This window comes from Theropithecus gelada, chromosome 1 (genome assembly GCF_003255815.1).
Source record: "Theropithecus gelada isolate Dixy chromosome 1, Tgel_1.0, whole genome shotgun sequence".
Lineage (NCBI taxonomy): Eukaryota > Metazoa > Chordata > Mammalia > Primates > Cercopithecidae > Theropithecus > Theropithecus gelada.
The window spans coordinates 55,300,658-55,321,393 of NC_037668.1; the positions used below are offsets into that span (position 1 = coordinate 55,300,658).

Below are 20,736 nucleotides of genomic sequence, written 5' to 3' on the forward strand. Positions count from 1 at the left end.
TCCTGGCTAACATGGTGAAACCCCGTCTCTACTAAAAATACAAAAAACTAGCCGGGCGTGGTGGCGGGCGCCTGTAGTCCCAGCTACTCGGAGGCTGAGGCAGGAGAATGGCCTGAACCTGGGAGGCGGAGCTTGCAGTGAGCCGAGATCGTGCCACTGCACTCCAGCCTGGGTGACACAGCGCGAGACTCCGTCTCAAAAAAAAAAAAAAAAAAAAAAAAAAAGAAATTCTCATGCCTCAGCCTCCCGAGTATCTGGGATTACAGGTGCTCACCATGATGCCCGACTCATTTTATTTATTTATATATATATATACATTTATATATATATATACACACATATATATATTTTTTTTTTTTTAGTAGAGATGGGGTTTCCCCATGTTGGCCAGGCTGGTCTGGAACTCCTGACCTCAAATGATCCACCAACCTCGGCCTCCCAAAGTGCTGCAGTTACAGGCGTGAGCCACTGGCGCCTGGCCAAAGTGCTCTATATTTAAAAAAAAAAAGATTCACAGCCGGGTGCAGTGGCTCACGCCTGTAATCCCAGCACCTTGGGAGGCCGAGGCGGGTGGATCACAAGGTCAGGAGATCAACACCATCTCTGGCTAACATGGTGAAACCCCATCTCTACTAAAAATATTAAAAAATTAGCTGGGCGTGGTGGCGGGCACCTGTAGTCCCAGCTACTCGGGAGGCTGAGGCAGGAGAATGGCGTGAACCCAGGAGGCAGAGCTTGCAGTGAGCCAAGATCGTGCCATTGAACTCCAGCTCTGGCCAACAAAGCAAGACTCCATCTCAGGGGGGGAAAAAAAGAAAGAAAAAAGAAAAAGTAACTTAACCTTTAGGCCCCAAGTTTTCTCGGTAGCTCTTTTCCAGCTACAAAAGTATCTGATTATAAGGACCCTGGCAGTTTAGTGTGAACATACAAATTGTATTTTTGCCTCTGTCTTCCTTTCATTTTCTCACCCCTTTTCTACTTCTTTTATGGAATATCCCAGGAGTACTGAGTAGATCTAGCATTCTCTCTTCCAATGAATTATTAATAAAACTATGGGCTGGGCGCAGTGGCTCACGGCTGTAATCCCAGCACTTTGGGAGGTTCGGTGGGTGGATCACTTGAGGCCAGGAGTTCAAGACCAGCTTGGACAACATGGTGAAACTCTGCCTCTACTAAAATTACAAAAATTAGCCAGGCATGGTGGCGCACGCCTGTAATCTCAGCTACTTGGGAGGCTGAGGCATGAGCTTTGCTTGAACCTGGGAGGTGGAGGTTGCATTGAGCCACGATCGCACCACTGCACTCCAGCCTGGGCAACAGCAAGACTCTGTCTCAAACAAAAAAAAGAAAAAAAAGCTATGGTACTGTATAAGGTATAAGGTAAAGTAGAAATGTGACTGTGGCTACTTAATCTGGGAATGTTCCAGAATAACAGCTTGCTAAATGCTAGGTAGATACTCCCAGGGGAGCGTGTGTGTGCACATGCACGCTCGTGTGTGTGTGTGTGCGCGTGGGTGTGCGTGTTTTGCTAAGGGATAAGGATGGGAGTGTTCACCCACTGCAGTGCAAAATATCAAAATGAAATTACCGTTCAGTCTATGCAAAGTAAAACATTCTGAGCCACCTCTATTCAATATTTTTTTTCTATTCAGTAACTGTCCTCAGTCATGGGAATGCAGCTTTTGCTTTTGGTCACTAATTGCAGACCAGAGCCCAACTCAGATCTCAGTCCATCCTGTTCCCTAAGGCTGGGAATCACCTGCTGCTTCCCTACTTTTCAAAGCATAGTTAGGGCCGGGCACAGTGACTCATGCCTGTAATCCCAGCACTTGGGGAGACTGAGGCGGGTGGATCACCTGAGGTCAGGAGTTCGAGACCAGCCTGGCCAATGTGGTGAAACCCTGTCTCTACTAACAATACAAAAACTAGGCCGGGTTTGGTGGTTCGTGCCTATAATCCCAGCATAATCCCAGCACTTTGGGAGGCCGAGGTGGATGGATCACCTGAGGTCAGGAGTTTGAGACCAACCTGGCCAACATGGTGAAACCCCGTCTCTACTAAAAATACAAAAATTAGCTGGGCATGGTAGCAGGCACCTGTAATCCCAGCTTCTCGGGAGGCTGAGGCAGGAGAATCGCTTAAACCCGAGAGGTGGAGGTTGCAGTGAGCCAAGTTTGTGCCATTGCACTCCAGCCTGGGCAACAAGAGCGAAACTCCATCTCAAAAAGAAAAAAATAATAAAATAATAAATAAGAATACAAAAATTAGGTGTGGTGGTGTGTCCCTGTAATCCCAGCTACTCAGGAGGCTGAGGCAGGAGAATCGCCTGAACCTGGGAGGCGGAGGTTGCATTGAGCTGAGATCACACCATCGCACTCCAGCCTGGGAGATGAAAGCAAGACTCCATCTCAAAAAAAAAAAAAGTTTTTAAAAAGTTTTCTGGGCTGGGCGCGGTGGCTCAAGCCTGTAATCCCAGCACTTTGGGAGGCCGAGACGGGCGGATCATGAGGTCAGGAGATCGAGACCATCCTGGCTAACACGGTGAAACCCCGTCTCTACCAAAAAATACAAAAAACTAGCCGGGCGAGGTGGCGGGCGCCTGTAGTCCCAGCTACTCGGGAGGCTGAGGCAGGAGAGTGGCCTAAACCCAGGAGGCGGAGCTTGCAGTGAGCTGAGATCCGGCCACTGCACTCCAGCCTGGGAGACAGAGCAAGACTCCGTCTCAAAAAAAAAAAAAAAAAAAGTTTTCTGGCAGGGCATGGTACCTCACACCTGTAATCCCAGCACTTTGGGAAGCTGAGGCAGGTGGATCACCTGAAGTTGGGAGTTTGAGACCAGCCTCATCAACATGGTGCAACCCCAGGTGTGTGGTGGCACATGCCTATAATCCCAGCTACTTGGGAAGGTGAGACAGGAGAATTACTTAGACCTGGGAGGTGGAGGTTGCAGTGAGCTGAAATCCTGCCACTGCACTCCAGCCTAGGTGACAGAGTAAGATTCCACCTCAAAACATAATAATAAAAAAATTTTAAAAAGTTTTCTGACCTCAATATGCTCCTAATGTCTTTAGATCTTATTCTAAGGAAATCTATCAAAGGCCAAGATACTAATCTCTTTATTGAGATACCAAAATCCAAAGGCAGCTAGTGTGTCAGTCTATTTTAAAAGGTTAAGGACCTAGATTGCTGTCCTCTAGTTTGCTGGTCTATACTGACATCATTGGTGCCCAAACAAAGAGCATTTTGCTTTATGAGGGCCTAGGTAAGCATAAGGTGCCATGTGTGAATATCTACTGTGCTAGAAACAGAACATGGCCAAGGAGTAAAGAATTAGAAGGGTAAGATGTAGCTTTTAGGTTTCCTGGGTCTATAGTCAGCAATAGAAGGATCACACAAGCTGAGAAGTTGAAAGACAAAGTTGCCATAAGATGCTATCAGGTCACTGCTAACTAGGAATGGCTTCAATACCATGTTATGCCTAAAAGGAGCATAGAACCTCAAAAGGCTCACACGATTTCTGTAGATGAAAGTATCTTGTTCTTTTCTGTTAGACTCAAAAGCTTTTGGGACTAATTCCTTCTCAAAAATCATGCCCTGTATTCAAAAGAGGGGGAAATAGGATTATTTCTGTTTTCTTGAAACCAAGTTTAGAATTTGAATTTTTCCAGTCAGCCTAGTCTTACTTTGGAATCACAAGGCTGAAAAGCAGGATATTAACAGGCCATTTGATAAGTGATCTGATTAGTCACCATCCTTGCTGGATAAGTTTATCGTGCTTTAAAGGCCAGAGGAAAAGGGGTTTCTCCAATCTACCTAAGAGTTGATCATCTTCAAATCCAAGTTAATGTTATATTGCTGTTACTTTTTGGATCATCTTGCTCCTTCTAAGTTATATTGCAGTTACATTTTGAGGGCTGGAGACTTCATCAAGGGCAAAAAATCTTTTGAATAGGCTGATTTTCTACAGAACCAGTGGCATGGAAGCAAGAAAAGAACTACTTTCATCATAGATTCCTTAACTTGCTGAGCAGTGCCTCTTTCTGGATGACAGGAACTTAGCAATTGATTTATTTAAAAAAGGAAAAACCAGTCAGATAATCCTCCCAAGGCGTCTACAAAAGTGAAGAAGAGGGGCATCAGTTGCATGCTAATAATAAACATAATTATACCAACATCAAAGTGTGAGAGAGAATAGTGATTCATGAGCATGGCCTTTGGCATCATACAGGTTTAGGTTTTTTTATCCCACTCACCACTTGTTCTAGGGTGAGGCTGGGCAACTCAATCTCTCTGAGCCTCTCCTCTGGAATTATAATAGTACCCAACTCAAGAGCCTTGTCAGGATTAAATGAGATGATCCATATAAAATACATACTTGCCAAGGTAAGTGCTCAACAGACAATGCCATTACAACCAGAGGCCCTGCTAATGGTCTCTTTCAGTCATCTGGTGATCTAGGGCAAGCCAGCAATCCTAATGCTTCCTTGCACTATAACCAAAAGCAAAAAATCCTTTTTTAAAAAATTAACCATTTGAGCCAAGCACAGTGATGATTTGGACCCCTGCTTTCTGACTGGACCTGCTCCTGGCTCCAGCTTGTCCAGAGTTTTCATAAACAGACCAGGTGACCCCTAATGCAGATTCCCTGATAATCTACAGGCCTAGACGTGGATTAGGAAAAAAGTGAGTAAAGTGCCACTTTTTGGAGAAGGGCTGGATAAGTAGAAACAATAATCACTCCAGTCTCCAAGTTTTGCCCTTTAGCTTCTCTGCTTTGAGGGCAAAAGGCTGACGGTCTTAACCTAAACGTTGGAGGAGGATGCAGTCCCCAGATTTTTTCCTTCTCTTTTTTTTTTTTTTTTTGAGACGGAGTCTCGCTCTGTTGCCCTGGCTGGAGTACAATGGCGCGATCTCGGCTCACTGCAACCTCCGCCTCCCGGGTGCAAGCGATTCTCCTGCCTCAGTCTCCCAAGTAGCTGGGATTACAGGCATGTGCCACTACCCCCGACTAATTTTTGTATTTTTAGTAGAGACGGGGGTTTCACCATGTTGGCAAGGCTGGTCTCGAACCCCTGACCTCAAGTGATCCGCCCGCCTCAGCCTCCGAAAGTGTTGGGATTACAGGCGTGAGCCATCGCGCCCGGCTTAGTCCCAAGATTTTAGAGCCCAGAAGCGTTTGCAGGAGGACGCAGGGAGAGACTGACTCCCCTCCCTACAAAGTCGCTTTTCCTTTGATACCTCCTGGCCAAGGAAAACCATACACTGGAGAGTTCCAGAGACAGCCAACTCGCACAAACGGTGGAAAAAAAAAAATCCCAAAACCTACACTGTCCCCACTAGAAGCACCGCCCCCCGTACGCGCGTGCGTGCGTGAGCGTGCGTACGCACAGGCTGCTGGGATGCCGCTTTTCCCTTTTCGGTCTTCCACTTTCCCGGCGTGCTTCGGGCCCGCCAAATGGGAGGGGGAGACGCAAGATGGCGGCAGCCGCGAACTCCGGCTCCAGCCTCCCGCTGTTCGACTGCCCAACCTGGTGAGTGGCGGGGCGGCCAGGGCTAGAGTGGCCTGGCCGGAGCTAGCCTGGGCTGGAAGGGCGGCTCTTTTTTTACTTCTCTACTGCGAGCCGAACGGCTCAGAAACCCTGGAATGGTTGAGGAAAAACTGTTCGCTGCACCGGGCCGGGCGACGTGTTGAAGAACCGAGAGCCTGGAGCCCAGGCCCAGGAACGGAAGAAACACGGGGTTGGGGGCTCAAAGGCGCTCACTTAGGCAGTCCCTTTGAGCGATTAGCCAGTCGCTGGAGCGCTTTGAGGCCTTTGCCCGAACTTACGCCCAACTCCTGACTGAGTGCCTGGTGCTCTCATGGAGCATCGTACCTGGCCCCTTCCTGTACGTCCCGAGCGCTCTCGAGCCAGCCCCTGCCCCAACCCTACGTCTGAGCCCCGCATCCCTCTTTGGTTGCTGCATCCCTCGTGCGGCACTTTTCTGTCTGCCACAGAGAACACGAGGGTAGGTTAGCGCCCTCCCTGCCCTCAGGGAGCTCCCAGTCTGTGGCACGAGTAGGCATTAGTAATGGCTGGCATGAACCCTTTTTATCCCTTCGAAAGTTCTTGGGAATAATGAAATAATTTGGCCTTTGAGTAGGGTACAAGTTGAATAAATATGGATTACCTTAAAAGCAAACGCTTCTGAAATTAAGAGTTTTTTTCTGCTGTAGCTCATCGCAGTGTATTGTTTGTTACTTGTCTCTGTCTCCCGTTGTATTGCCATCCTCAAGGGCAAAGACTGCATCTTTGTATTCCCAGCTCCAAGGCCTGAGTCAGGCACATACAGAAAGTATATTTTGGATGTAACATTCCTCCTTTTTCGTGGACAAAATGGCCTTTTGTCCGGTGCACTGTCCTTTCCATAGAGGAGGGGTTGGGGCAGGATTGTTTGAGATGACTGTGTTGCATCTTCAGTTAGCTAGACAAGGATACGTTTTTTTCGTGTGCAAATCTAGAGGTTCTAGTGAGGTGGTTCTTTTTTCTAACTTCAAATTAGCAAACCCAAAAAGCAAGCAAATGTGTGGCTATTTTCTGGATCGCTTTGCACTTTTGTAATGGTTGCTTCAGTCTACAAATTCTATATCCGTTTTGATCCCTCGCTGTATTGATTTCAAACTTGGACCAATACAGCAAACGTAGTTAGAAAGCACTGCTTTGAGATCACCTACCCTTTCCTTAGGGTCTGGTAGGTACCAGGCACTGTTAGGTGCTTTGACATATGTGAGTCTCCCTTGAATGATATGGCTGTAGGAGTATAGAGGAAACTTCCCTTAATCATGCTGTTGTAGAAAGACCTGTTCAAGGGTAACATATTCATTTGGTACCTGGTTTCATGGGGCATGATTTTGAATTGCGCTAGTTCCCTAATTATGCACCTCTGATTTGGTCTCAGAGCTCAGGACAGTGCTCTGCTTACTCTGTGATGAGACTAATCTTGATCAGCCCCAAACAGCAACTAATTTATTCGATCTTTATATGATATTGGAGTAGGGGTAAATTTCAGATTCAAACTCCAGGTGACCAGACCACTCCAGCTATCGTACTTACACTCTCTATGCAGCTCTTTCTCTGAGGTGAAGATCCAGTGTTAAAATATAGGTTTCTTGGTGCTGCTCTAAATACAGATCCACTAAAATCTGTTTCAGAGCAGTTGAATCACTAGGGAAGTAAGTGTCAAACGTAGAATGGAGCTGTAACAACAGTGAAGTGGATGACATTTCTGCTTGAACATGAACTAATTATAGGCTGGCTGGTAGGAGAGCTGCAATGTTGAATGGGACAATGATTGTAAATTGCATTTATAAACTCATCCTGAAAATGCTTTTTTCTATTTTTATTTTTCAGGGCAGGTAAGCCCCCTCCCGGTTTACATCTGGATGTAGTCAAAGGAGACAAACTAATTGAGGTATGGAAATACATGTCTTCCTTTTTTGCCCACCACACTAAAGATTTTTGCCAGTGACTCACTTTTCCACCCCCTCTCCTGTGCTTTGTTTTCCAGCAATGCTACTTTCTTTCATCCTGATTTTTTTTTCTGTTAAAAGCACATGGTGACATCACACACTTAAAGCTTGTATCTACCACAGACACTCACTTTTTTGTGACTTCTCTCAAATGAATGGTTTTAATAGGTCATGGGTCCTGTGGGCCCCAGTCAAACTGGAAGCCCTGTTAGCTTGGTTAATTCCCTCTCCCTGAGTACATGGAGTTGTGTAAACCGTGCAAGGTATGCAGTAACTGAAGAAAGTGAATGATATATGTTGAGTTTAACTTTTAAGTTAATTTTAAGAGATTCAGGCCCAACTCCTTATAAGAAATATGGTAAACTAAGAAGACACTTACTCAAAAAGATAATGGAATTGTGGTGAAATTCATTAATTGATTCTTTGAAAACATGTATTGAGTGTTTACTATGTGCCAGTTACAGTGCTTGGCTTACAGATTGCAGCAGTAAGCGAAACCAACATGATTTCTCTCCTCAAGTTGTCCAGTGGAAGAGACAGAATCACACCAAAAAATTACATAGTTATATTTGAATTAAGTACTATAAAAGTTTAGCAGAATTCCAGCTTTTATACAAGCCTCTAGAGAGAACACCACATAGGAGTTCAAGAGAACATGAGTTTTTATTAGCTATTAGTTTGTGTAAATTTTTTATAATCCTTATGGTATTATTTATTTACCAAGAGATGGATATTAAGCCCACCATGACCATGTAGCTGTGAGTCTCCCTGTATTAGACCAATTTTATATTTGCTTGCTCAGCTAGAATTTAGGTTCAAGGCCCCATTATTGAATGCAGTTTTTTCCTTGTGGTTTTTTGGTATTTAATAAAAATGTTGCAGTTCCATGGTTGCTAGATTGAAAAGCTATCTGAGATCTGTTGAAGGTTACTCTGTAAATATATTGTTGTCACTTTTGGGATTTTGTAGAGATGACCAGGTATTTTGCAAAGTATTAAGGCATGCGTGAGTTTTAATGATTTCTCCTGTTATGAATACATCATGGACTTAGCCAGTCACAGAGAGCCGCTTTGTCATGGGTTCTTCAATCTTAAAGATTTAAAACTTCAAGATTATTCAAAGAAATAATTTAGCTAAAATATCTGTAAAACTTTTTTTTACTACGGATTGTTCCACAGTTAAAAAATATTTGTTGCTAAATAGCACAAAGCTTGAAGACATATAGAGATTTGTTTTATTACTAGAATTTAGCAAATCTTTAGTTTGCAACAGGAAGAAACAGACAGGGTTGCCCAGTCTTAATGATAACATCACATTCCTTTGTGGAATAATTGGTATTATATTTTCAAAACACTCTAACTTGCTAGACACTCCCCTGATCATTGGTTTCTATTAGCTGATAACGTTCTCTTTCGGTGTTGTTAAGTGTGCTGAGTTGCCACAAACTTGTCAAGTTACAATCCTCAGACATCACTGTATTCTTGAGAGGTGTAGACCTGAGATGTGCTTATTTTTAGATTTAAGCTTAATCAGCACTTGATACTAACCTAGCTATCTATATCCTAGCTTTGTATCAAAGGCTTGTGATGTGTTGTGATAGCTGGGTTTAAGAAGTGCAACATTAAAACAAAAGCCATGAGTCTTTTAAGCCCAGTGTGTAAAGATACACTCTGAGTTATAACTCAGAGGCACAACTGGATAGCGGTACTGGCCATAGCTAGTCAAGAAGCTATGGCTTTAGTGACTGTTGAAAGCCAGTGCATTATTTCACTCACTTGGACAGAAGCAGCACATTGTTCAACATCTGACACATTTCCTTGGTTCTGAGACATACTGTTTTCTGTTAAAATTCCGTTCATTTTGGCCAGGCTCAGTGGCGGCTCACGCCTGGCCTCCCAGCACTTTGGGAGGCCGAGGCGGGCAGATCACCTGAGGTCAGGAGTTCAAGACCAGCCTGGCCAGCGTGGCAAAACCCCGTCTCTACTAAAAATTAAAAAATTAGCCAGGTGCAGTGGCACGCACCTATAATACCAGCTACTTGGGAGGCTGAGGCAGGAGAATCACTTGAACCCAGGAGGCAGAGGTTGCAGTGAATGGAGACTGCACCACTGCCTTGAGCCTGGGCGACAAAGCAAGACTCCATCTCAGGAAAAAAAAAAAAAATTCATTTTAACATTTCTGTAATTGGGATGCCGGCTGGGCGTGGTGGCTCAAGCCTGTAATCCCAGCACTTTGGGAGGCCGAGGCGGGCGCATCATGAGGTCAGGAGATCGAGACCATCCTGGCTAACAAGGTGAAACCCCATCTCTACTAAAAATACAAAAAATTAGCCGGGCGTGATGGCAGGTGCCTGTAGTCCCAGCTACTCAGGAGGCTGAGGCAGGAGAATGGCGTGAACCCGGGAGGCGGAGCTTGCAGTGAGCTGAGATCGCGCCACTGCACTCCAGCCTGGGCCACAGAGCCAGACTCGGTCTAAAAAAAAAAAAAAAAAAAAATTGGGATGCCTTTAATGCTAAATGTGTACATTTAATTTGGAGGCCCTCTCTTTTTTCCTCTCAAATCCCTAAATCTCTAGTATGTCTTTTGGCACCCTAGATTCATAGAAATTTAGTCATTGTTATTTTAGAGCCCAAGAGCTGGTGGTCTTTCATGTTCCTTCAGCCCAATCTGTGAGCACTGTGGTTAGCAAATTTAAGTTTGTGACAGCATAATCCATGTGCATATAAATATGAATGAGAAGTGCAATGAGATTCAGCTCGAATAGCTATTAGAGAGAACAAGTTGTTGAAATTTCTGGGCTCTCTCTTAATCCTGAAATAATGTCTTATTTTTAACTCAAGTCTTAAAAACCTTGGGTCAAAGCAGAGATGAAGGGGACTGACTGATCTCCTGTCAGGCTGTTGTTAAATCTTGGTTCCCCATAGTAGTATGGGCCCAGAACAAGCTCTTCCAGCAGCAGATGGGCACTGTTAGATAGGGTTTCCCAGAGGTGACCCACATATCCAAGCTAGCCTGAATTAATTGAACCTTAAGGCTGAACTTGAAAGAAACTGGCTAAGTGATTGTTTAAGGAAAGAGTGTGACCCACAGTACTTATTCTCTTCTTAAAATATTCCTTGCCATATGGTGCATTTTTTGATGTAAGCAGAATGAAGAAAATATATAATGTAGTGGTTAAAACAGCTTAGACTCTGAAGCCAGACAAATCTGAATTTCTAACCCAGCCCACAAGTATCTAACTGTGTGAACTTGAGTATGTTAATTTCTTTATGCTTCAATTTTGTCATTTATAAAAATAGGAAGAGAATAGTGTTACCCACCTCATAGGGTGGTTGTGAGGATGAAATGATATAACGTCAAACTCATAGCGTAGTGTGTGGCATAGAAGCGCCTAGCAGTTGTTACTATAATCAGTGTTGAAAGTGTGCTTGCATGAGGTGTATCTTTTGGTTTTATAAGGGGAGAATAGTAGCCCATTGTGAGTTAAAGGACTTAGCCAGGAATGAAATACAAGCTTCTTGATTCCCAGCCTGGTACTAACTTGACTATACTCTACTTAGCTTTGTGCTATATTTTCTCAGGAATTTTAGGAGTATAGTGTGAAATGTGAACTAGAGTTTAATGAGACTTCATATTGAAAGGAAAAACACAGCATACTCAAATGACAGTTATTCCTCAAGTGCTCACACTAGATTACTAGACCACTAGCAGTGGAAGAAGCGTTAGCAATAATCCATCTAGAGTCCTTCATCTATAACAGTCCAGTTTATAACCGATCTGTGGCAAAGGCTTTACAGATCCAGGATTAAAAGAAATATAAGGACAGATATAGCAAGTTTTTTATTTTTATATTTTTGTTTGCTTGTTTTTGCTTGTGAGACAGGGTCTCGCTCTGTCGCCCAGGCTGGAGTGCAGATCTTGACTCTCTGCAAGCTCCGCCTCCCGGGCTCATGCCATTCTCCTGCCTCAGCCTCCCGAGTAGCTGGGACTACAGGCACCTGCCACCACGCCTAATTTTTTTTTTTTTTTTTTTTTTTTGTATTTTTAGTAGAGACGGGGTTTCACCATGTTGGCCAGGATGGTTTTGATCTCCTGACCTCGTGATCCGCCCGCCTCAGCCTCCCAAAGTGCTGGGATTGCAGACGTGAGCCACTGTGCCTGGCCAGCAAGTTTTTTATAAAGCTAAATTCAGCTCAGGTGTAGCACAGTGGCTAACACCTGTAATCCCAGCACTTTGGGAGGTTGAGGCTGTCAGTTCACCTGAGGTCAGGAGTTCGAGACCAGCCTGGTTTCACATGGTGAAACCCCATCTCTACTAAAAATGCAAAAATTAGTCGGGTGTGGTGGTGGGCGCCATTAATCTCAGCTACTCAGGAGGCTGAGGTAGGAGAAACGCTTGAACCTGGGAGGTGGAGGCTGCAGTGAGCTGAGATTGCACCAGTGCACTCCAGCTTGGATGACAGAATAAGACTGTCTCAAAAACAAACAAAAATACTTTGGGGCTATAGCAGCATGATTAGAATAGAAATAGGTGTTTACGCTTCATTCCTTTCCCAAATACACATTTGAATATTTTCTGAGAAGCAATCTTATTACATTTTTTTCGGTTTCACTAGGCTAAAAGCAATCTTGTTCCTTTATAGACATGCATTGTGCTTCTTGTTTCCTAATTGATCTAAAATTAAGATCCAACAGAACCTTTTTTCAGAAGCCAGCCACTCTTAATTCAATTGTCGATCTCAGGCCAGGCACAATTCAATTGTTGATCTCAGGCCGGGCGCGGTGGCTCACCCCTGTAATCCCAGCACTTTGGGAGGCTGAGGCGGGCGGATCATGAGGTCAGGAGATCAGTACCATTCTGGCTAACACAATGAAACCCTGTCTTTACTAAAAATAGAAAAAATTAGCTAGGCGTGGTGGTACGTGCCTGTAGTCCCAGCTACTCGGGAGGCAGGAGAATTGCCTAAACCTGGGAGGCAGAGGTTGCAGTGAGCCAAGGTCACGCCATTGCACTTCAGACTAGGCGACAGAGCGAGATTTTGTCTCAAAAAAAAATAAAGTTGGCCGACCACGGTGGCTTACACCTGTAATCCCAGCACTTTAGGAGGCTGAGGTGGGCAGATCACGAGGTCAGGAGTTCAAGACCAACCTGGCCAGTATGATGAAACCCCGTCTCTACTAAAAATACAAAAATTAGGCTGGGCTCGGTGGCTCACGCCTGTAATCCCAGCCCTTTGGGAGGCCGAGATGGGCAGATCATAAGGTCAGGAGTTCGAGACCAGCCTGGCCAACATGGTAAAACCCACATCTCTACTAAAAATACAAAAAATTAGCCGAGCATGGTGTCATGCACCTGTAATCCCAGCTGCTTGGGAGGCTGAGGCAGGAGAATTGCTTGAACCCAGAAGGTGGAGGTTGCAGTGAGCCGAGATTACACCATTGTACTCCAGCCTGGGTGACAGGGTGGGACTCTGTCTCAAAAAAAAAAAAAAAATTAGCTGAACTTGGTGGTGCACGCCTGTAGTCCCAGCTACTTGGGAGGCTAAGGCAGGAGAATTGTTTGAACCCAGGAAGCAGAGGTTGCAGTGAGCCGAGATCGTGCGACTGCACTCCAGCCTGGGCAACAGAGCGAGACTCCATCTCAGAAACAAGAGAAAGAGAAGTTATTTTCATACCAACACTAGACAATTAAACACTATATTGAGGAGATGAATTACCATCCATTACCATCCATTCTCCAAAAAAATGTTATTTTAGTAAATTATTCTGAGTGCTTTATGTTGAAGAATAACGGGAGATATTTTTTTCTCCTTGGAATGATTTTCCTTTTTTTGATACAAGGAGATGGAGTTATTACTCAAATCAATCTAATGGAAAGGAATTTTATCAAGATTCTCTATTTGATTGGAAGAGTTTTTGGTAAATGCTGTTGAAACAAGATTTAAGTAATATTTAATTTAATATTTATTTAGAAACTGATTATTGATGAGAAGAAGTATTACTTATTTGGGAGAAACCCTGATTTGTGTGACTTTACCATTGACCACCAGTCTTGCTCTCGGGTCCATGCTGCACTTGTCTACCACAAGCATCTGAAGAGAGTTTTCCTGATAGATCTCAACAGTAGTAAGTAACTCCCTCCCAATTCACATGTTATCTTTGGGCAATATGAAAATGCTCTTTGGGTTCTTTAGTTTGGAAATTATGTTTTATGGAAAAAGTTAATATTTGGTTTTTAAATCCACCCTTCTCTATTTCTGTGATTTTTCTGTTTTCCTGAGATAATTGATAACTGACTGTGGAGAGGAGAGGGGTTTGGGGAGCTGTCCTGGGGGCATCAATAAGCAAATATGAGCTGGGTGTGGGGGCGCACACCTGTAGCTACTCAGGAAGCTGAGGCGGGAGGATCACTAGAGCCCAGGAGTTCAAGACTGCAGTGAGCTGTGATCACACCACTGCACTCCAGTCCGGGTGACAGAACAAGACCCCATCTCTCAAAAACAAAGAAACAGGCCAGGCGCGGTGGCTCACGCCTGTAATCCTAGCACTTTGGGAGGCCGAGGTGGGCGGATCACGAGGTCAGGAGATCGAAACCATCCTGGCTAACACGGTGAAACCCCGTCTCTACTAAAAATACAAAAAAATTAGCTGGGCTTGGTGGCGGGCGCCTGTAGTCCCAGCTGCTCGGGAGGCTGAGTCAGGAGAATGGTGTGAACCCGGGAGGCAGAGCTTGCAGTGAGCCGAGATCGCGCCACTGCACTCCAGCCTGGGTGACAGAGCAAGACTCTCTCAAAAAACAAACAAACAAACAAAAAAGAGCTGGGTGCAGTGGCTCACTCCTATAAATAATCCCAGCACTTTGGGAGGCCGAGGTGGGCGGATCACCTAAGGCCAGGAGTTTGAGACCAGCCTGGCCAATATGGTGAAACCTTGCCTCTACCAGAAATACAAAAATTAGCTGGGGGTGGCGGCGGGTGCCTGTAATTCCAGCTTCTCAGGAGGCTGAGGCAGGAGAATCGCTTGAACCCAAGGGGTGAAGGTTTCAATGAGCCGAGATCGCACCACTGCACTCTGGCCTGGGCAACACAGCAAGATTCTGTCTCAAAAAAAAAAAAAAAAGAAAAGGAAAAAGGCACCCAGGCACTATCAACCATGCATGTTCAAGTGTTTATAGAACCATAATAAATTGTGATTCCGTTTAAGCAGAAGCTATGATTAGCTCCATTAATGTAATAGAGCAGCAATATAGGGCATTTTAAGAATGCTTATCTTGAGGAAAATTTCATTATTCTGGTTCTTTATTCCGTCTCTGTTTTGTTTTGACTATGAATAATACCAGTTTTAATTCCATAAGCAAGGCCAGGCATGGTGGCTCACACCTGTAATCCCAGCACTTTGGGAGGCTGATGTCAGTGAATCTCTCAAGCCCAGGAGTTCAAGACCAGCATGAGCAATGTAACGAGACCCCCGTCTCTACAAAAAATACAAAAAATTAGCCCTGTATTGTGGAGTGCGCTTATGGTCCCAGCTGCTTGGGAGGCTTAAGTGGGAGGATTGTTTGAGCCCAGGAGGTGGAGGTTGCAGTGAGCCATTGTAGCACGACTGTACTCCAGTCTGGGTGACGGAGTAAGCCCTGCCTCAAAAAATAAAAATAATCCATAAGTATTAATTAATTGGAGTATCCATAAGCATACACCAATTAATAGAGTTTAAACTTCGCATAGATAATCCACAGAAATGCAATTGAGCTTTAACTGCATGGGGCCCTGAAATTTGTTCATTTTGCCCATGTGTGAATACAGTGTAAAATGTAAAGGGTCCTGCTTCCTGGGAATATCATGTTGGATTCCACCACTCTCCTACTACCACACACAAACATACACTCGCACATCACCCTCATCTGCTTGTGTAACGGTCTTGGAGAGCTTTGTCTCGCAAATACCTATCTTTTCTCTCCCATTTTATAACATGCAGAATGCCAACAGGGGAAAATATTCAGAATCTATAGTAGGATTTTGGCTTGCTTTGGCATTGATATTGCACCTGTTTCAGCCAAGCTCTTTCTTGTCCTGGGGAAAACCTAAGCATAACTGCCACCAGGCCAGCAGTTTCTCTATTCCTTTTTTTTTTTTTTTTTTTTTTGAGACGGAGTCTCGCGCTGTGTCACCCAGGCTGGAGTGCAGTGGCGCGATCTCGGCTCACTGCAAGCTCCGCCTCCCAGGTTCAGGCCATTCTCCTGCCTCAGCCTCCGAGTAGCTGGGACTACAGGCGCCCGCCACCACGCCCGGCTAGTTTTTTGTATTTTTAGTAGAGACGGGGTTTCACCATGTTAGCCAGGATGGTCTCGATCTCCTGACCTCGTGATCCGCCCGCCTCGGCCTCCCAAAGTGCTGGGATTACAGGCTTGAGCCACCGCGCCCGGCCTTTCTCTATTCCTTTGACTTGGGGCTGGAGAGGGAAAACTACAGTGAAGCCCAGCTCCTGCTTTGGGAGGCATGGCTTCTGCTGGGTTGGAGCCATTCTTGTTTGACCTAGAATGGAGCCAAGCCTGTGTGGCAGCAGAGAACGGGCAGTGGTATTTGTTATTTGGGGGAACAACAGGTCTGAGGATATAAGAAACCCACTGAGGAGATTGAAGGCTCAGTGAAGGAGTTTCCTTCTCACTGTAACACATGATGGATGTGGTGGACCCGGTGCCATTTTCGTTTTTTAAAAAGCTGGAGTTTTCTGACCACGATCCTGACTATGGCATTTTTAAAATAAATTAAAAACAGACAAAAAGGCAAAACTGATGTGCTGGGGGGAAGCTGACCTCATAAGAGAGTTGGCGATCATACTCTCCCTTCTAAAACTCGGGTTGTTTTTGTTTTCCCCCTTACGTTTCTGATTTGGTTGTTCCCAGCACACGGCACTTTCTTGGGTCACATTCGGTTGGAACCTCACAAGCCTCAGCAAATTCCCATCGATTCCACGGTCTCATTTGGCGCATCCACAAGGGCATACACTCTGCGCGAGAAGCCTCAGACATTGCCATCGGCTGTGAAAGGAGATGAGAAGATGGGTGGAGAGGATGATGAACTCAAGGGCTTACTGGGGCTTCCAGAGGAGGAAACTGAGCTTGATGTAATTCCCTGTTTATGTCATTGTTTTGTCTTTGGGGACCCTGGTTTTTGGAGTATATAGCTGTTCTATGTAGCTGGAAATGCCATTGACTTAGCAGCAGGGGTTCTCTTGAGTCCAGTAATGGGCCTTTGGCAATCTGATGTGGCCAGGTGTGACACCTCTCAGAGAGCCACATTGTATGGATTTGGTTGTGTATCACCAGGCCTAACAAGGAGGCTGGGTCACAGCCACTAGACCTCTTGAGCTGTTTTGTGCACTTTCACTGGCTGTTACAAGCTAAGACTAGAAGCTACATTTCTCTGTCCCTTGACTGCTTAGAGCTAATGCTGACAAATATTGTTAGTGGCTACTAACAATATTTCAAGTATTATGTAGTCACATAAGGCTAGTGGCTGCCGTGTTGCGTAGTGTAAAGAGAGAATGTTTTCATCCTCACAAAAAGTTCTGTCAGACAGCACTGGCTTGGAGAGACTGACACTTTCATTCATTTATATAGCTTTTTTTGGTGCTATCTGAACAGCTCAGGAATCTTCTGAATAGAACCAGACTGCTTTTGTTCTTATGGGCCTCGCTGTCCTGAGGGCCATGAATTTTATACGATTTAATTTTAAGGTGGTGGAAGTTTTCCTTTTTTGAGGCTGACCCCAGTAGTTTGGTGTGGCTATAGTCCTTTACATGTCTGTCACTGCACTGGTGTGATTGGTCTGTTCAGATAGACCAAATGCAATCATGTCCTTAACCACCGACCCGCATTTACTATTCCTGTACACCAAGGCAGTTTCCTAGCTCTTAGGAAGAAAAGCACAATAGAAATTCTACAATTTAGGCTGGGCACAGTGGCTCACACCTATAATCCCAGCACTTTGGGAGGCTGAGGTGGGCGGATCACCTGAGGTCAGGAGTTCGAGACCAGCCTGAGTGACATGGAGAAACCCTGTCTCCACTAAAAATACAAAAAAGTAACTGGGTGTGGTGGCGCATGCCTGTAATCCCAGCTACTCGGGAGGCTGAGGAGGAGAATCGCTTGAACCCAGGAGGTGGAGGTTGTGGTGAAACAAGATTGTGCCATTGCATTCCAGCCTGGGCAACAAGAGTGATACTCCATCTCCAAAAAAAAAAAAGAAATTGTACAATTAAGAAGTCGTTTTGTTTTGAAGAAGTGGCTTCATAGCCAGGGACCTTGCTGGCAGTCACTGTTGCCCATTTCCCCTTGTGGCCGCCTCTATCCAGGCTGCTGCTGTGCTTCCATGGCTTTTAGTTCAGTATGTTAGGTACTCCCTGGATCTTCATTCTTAAGACATTTAGAATATCTCAAACTGGTGGTTTGTACCAAAAAGGAATAATTTCAGTGGATTGGGAAGAGGCAAGCACCAGAGCTAAGGTCAAGTTAATTATTGAGATAGTTATTTATAGAACTGGGGCCAGACACAGGATGGGGAATGACAAAATATTAACGCCAAAAATTAAGTGCACTAGCAGTGTCCTTAATTTTAAAGGAGAAAGCTACTAGAAAAGAAACAGCCAATTGTCCTTTTTCATCTCAATTTTGTTACTTAAAAACAATTCTTGGCGTTCCTCCCAGCCACATTTCCTTTTAATTCTCAGCTGCTTGTGGGCATGAAGACATGATAGCCTTTCTTCAACAACAGCAACAAAACACAATTCAAGGGTATTTGCACAGATGGCCTGTTCTCAGCTCAAGGCCCTTTACCTTCTTTTGAATATCACTGCCCCACTAGTCAATGAGGATGTCCCACATTCTTTCTAATGAGACTTGAGACTTGTTAGTATTAGTAGTCTCAGGACAGTATAATCTTCTCCAAATGCAGAAGAGTCTCAACTCCCTTTGGAGGTCAAGATTAGCCCCTCACGTCTTCCTGAGCTTTATTTAGTATGATTTTCTCCATCAGATTCCCTTTGTACTGACTGCTGTCTTTCCTGTATGAACCCTGGCTTAGAACCTGACAGAGTTCAACACTGCCCACAACAAGCGGATTTCTACCCTTACCATTGAGGAGGGAAATCTGGACATTCAAAGACCAAAGAGGAAGAGGAAGAACTCACGGGTGACATTCAGTGAGGATGATGAGATCATCAATCCAGGTGAGGTATCTTCCTAGTTTATTCTGATGAAAAAGCTGTGGTTGGCCCAGGCGCAGTAGCTCATGCCTGTAATCCCAGCACTTTGGGATGCCGAGGAGGGTGGATCACTTAAGGCCAGGAGTTCAAGACTAGCCTGGACAACAAGGTGAAACCCCATCTCTACTTAAAAAAATACAAAAATTAGCTGGGCTTGGTGGTGCTCGCCTGTAGTCCCAGCTACTTGGGAGGTTAAGGCAAGAGAATTGCTTGAACCCAGGAGGCAGAAGCTGCAGTGAGCTGGGATTGCACCATTGCACTCCAGCCTAGGTGACAAAAAGAAAAAGAAAAAGCTGTGGTTGGTCAGGCGTAATGGTTCATGCCTATAATCCCAGCACTTTGGGAGGCTGAAGTTGGTGAATTGCTTGAGGCCAGGATTTCGAGACCAGGGTGGCCAACGTGGCAGAACCCTGTCTCTACAAAAATACAAAAATCAGCCAGGCATGATGGCACATACCTGTAGTCTAAGCTACTCGGGAAGCTGACGTGGGAAAATCGCTTGAACCTGGGAGGCAGAGCTTGCAATGAGCCAAGATCGTGCCACTGCACTCCCACCTGGGTGACAGAGTGAGGCTGTCTCCAAAAAAGAGTTTCCAGGGTTGGACCTAGAAATGTATGTATTTTTTAGTTTTTCTTTGGTGTGTGTGTAAGAGACAAGATCTCATTTTGTCGCCCAGGCTAGAGTGCAGTGGCACAGTCATGGCTCACTACAGCCTTGACCACCCAGGCACAGGTGATCCTCCCACCTCAACCTCCTGAGTATCTGGGACAACAGGTGCATACCACCACGCTCAGCTAATTGTGATATGTTTTGTAGAAATGGGGTTTCATCATGTTGCCCTGGCTGGTCTTGAACTCCTGAGCTTAAGTGATCCTCCTGCTTCAGTCTCCCAAAGTACTGGGATTATAGGCATGAGCCCCCGTGCCTGGTTGAAATTTTTATTTTTATTTTTATTTTTTATTTTTTTTTTTTTTTGAGACGGAGTCTCGCTCTGTCACCCAGGCTGGAGTGCAGTGGCGCAACCTCGGCTCACTGCAACCTCCGCCTCCTGGGTTCAAGCGATTCTTCTGCCTCAGCCTCCCAAGTAGCTGGGATTATAGGTGCCTGCCACCACGCCTGGCTAATTTTTTTGTATTTTTAGTAGAGACAGGGTTTCACCATGTTGGCCAGGCTGGTTTTGAACTCCTGACCTCAAGTGATCTGCCCTCGACCTCCCAAAGTGCTAGGATTACAGGCGTGAGCCACCATGCCCAGCCCAAAATTTATACTTTTTAATGAGCTCCTGTTTGTACAACAGCCAGCAATTTGGGAACCACTGGACTAGACAAATTTCTTAAGTCTCTTTCAGGAGTGAGGATCTGATCTGCTCTGTTTTTCTCATTGAAAATTAGTGCCCTCAAGCTTTCTTAGGGAATTGTGTTCAGTCAATATAGCATAGTGGTTAAGAGCACAGGCTCTGAAACCAGAGGGGCCATGAGAGAAGATTGGGATACCTTTTCAGAGACGTTGTCTCTTTCTTTTTTTTTTTTTTTTTTTTTTTGAGACGGAGTCTTGCTCTGTCACCCAGGCTGGAGTGCGGTGGTGTGATCTCAGCTCACTGCAAGCTCCGCCTCCTGGGTTCATGCCATTCTCCTGCCTCAGCCGCCCAAGTAGCTAGGACTACAGGCACCCGCCACCGTGCCCAGCTAATTTTTTGTATTTTTAGTAGAGACGGGGGTTTCACCGTGTTAGCCAGGATGGTCTTGATCTCCTGACTTTGTGATCCACCCGCCTCAGCCTCCCAAAGTGCTGGGATTACAGGCGTGAGCCACCGTGGACATTGTCTCTTTCTTAATGAGCTTGGATATTTTTTTCCTTTCTCTTCTATGTAGAAGCCATTTGTTCACAGAGCAGAGATTGATAGTGAACATACTACCAGAGTGTCCTCTTTTTTTTTTTTTTTTTTTTTTTTTTTTTTTTTTTTTTTT

General features: G+C 45.0%; 1 protein-coding gene and 1 non-coding gene across 8 annotated transcripts in view; both read left to right on the top strand.

The window, feature by feature from the left end:
* Positions 1–5,381: 5,381 nt before the first annotated feature.
* The window catches only part of PPP1R8 (protein phosphatase 1 regulatory subunit 8), a 21,834-nt gene continuing 6,479 nt past the window's right edge, over positions 5,382–20,736 (top strand). For 2 of the 7 annotated variants that reach the window (XM_025399094.1, XM_025399074.1), the window contains exons 1-5: positions 5,382–5,530; positions 7,388–7,448; positions 13,479–13,632; positions 16,409–16,629; positions 18,588–18,732. In XM_025399094.1, the coding sequence (XP_025254879.1) occupies positions 5,475–5,530; positions 7,388–7,448; positions 13,479–13,632; positions 16,409–16,629; positions 18,588–18,732 (637 nt within the window). In that variant the 5' untranslated portion in view covers positions 5,382–5,474. Of the gene's footprint in view, positions 6,006–7,387; positions 7,449–13,478; positions 13,633–16,408; positions 16,630–18,587; positions 18,733–20,736 lie in introns of all 7 variants that reach the window. The other 5 variants (XM_025399104.1, XM_025399113.1, XM_025399084.1 and 2 more) reach the window with 5 other exon arrangements.
* Positions 9,037–9,202, top strand: LOC112616176. The gene has a single exon (XR_003117586.1).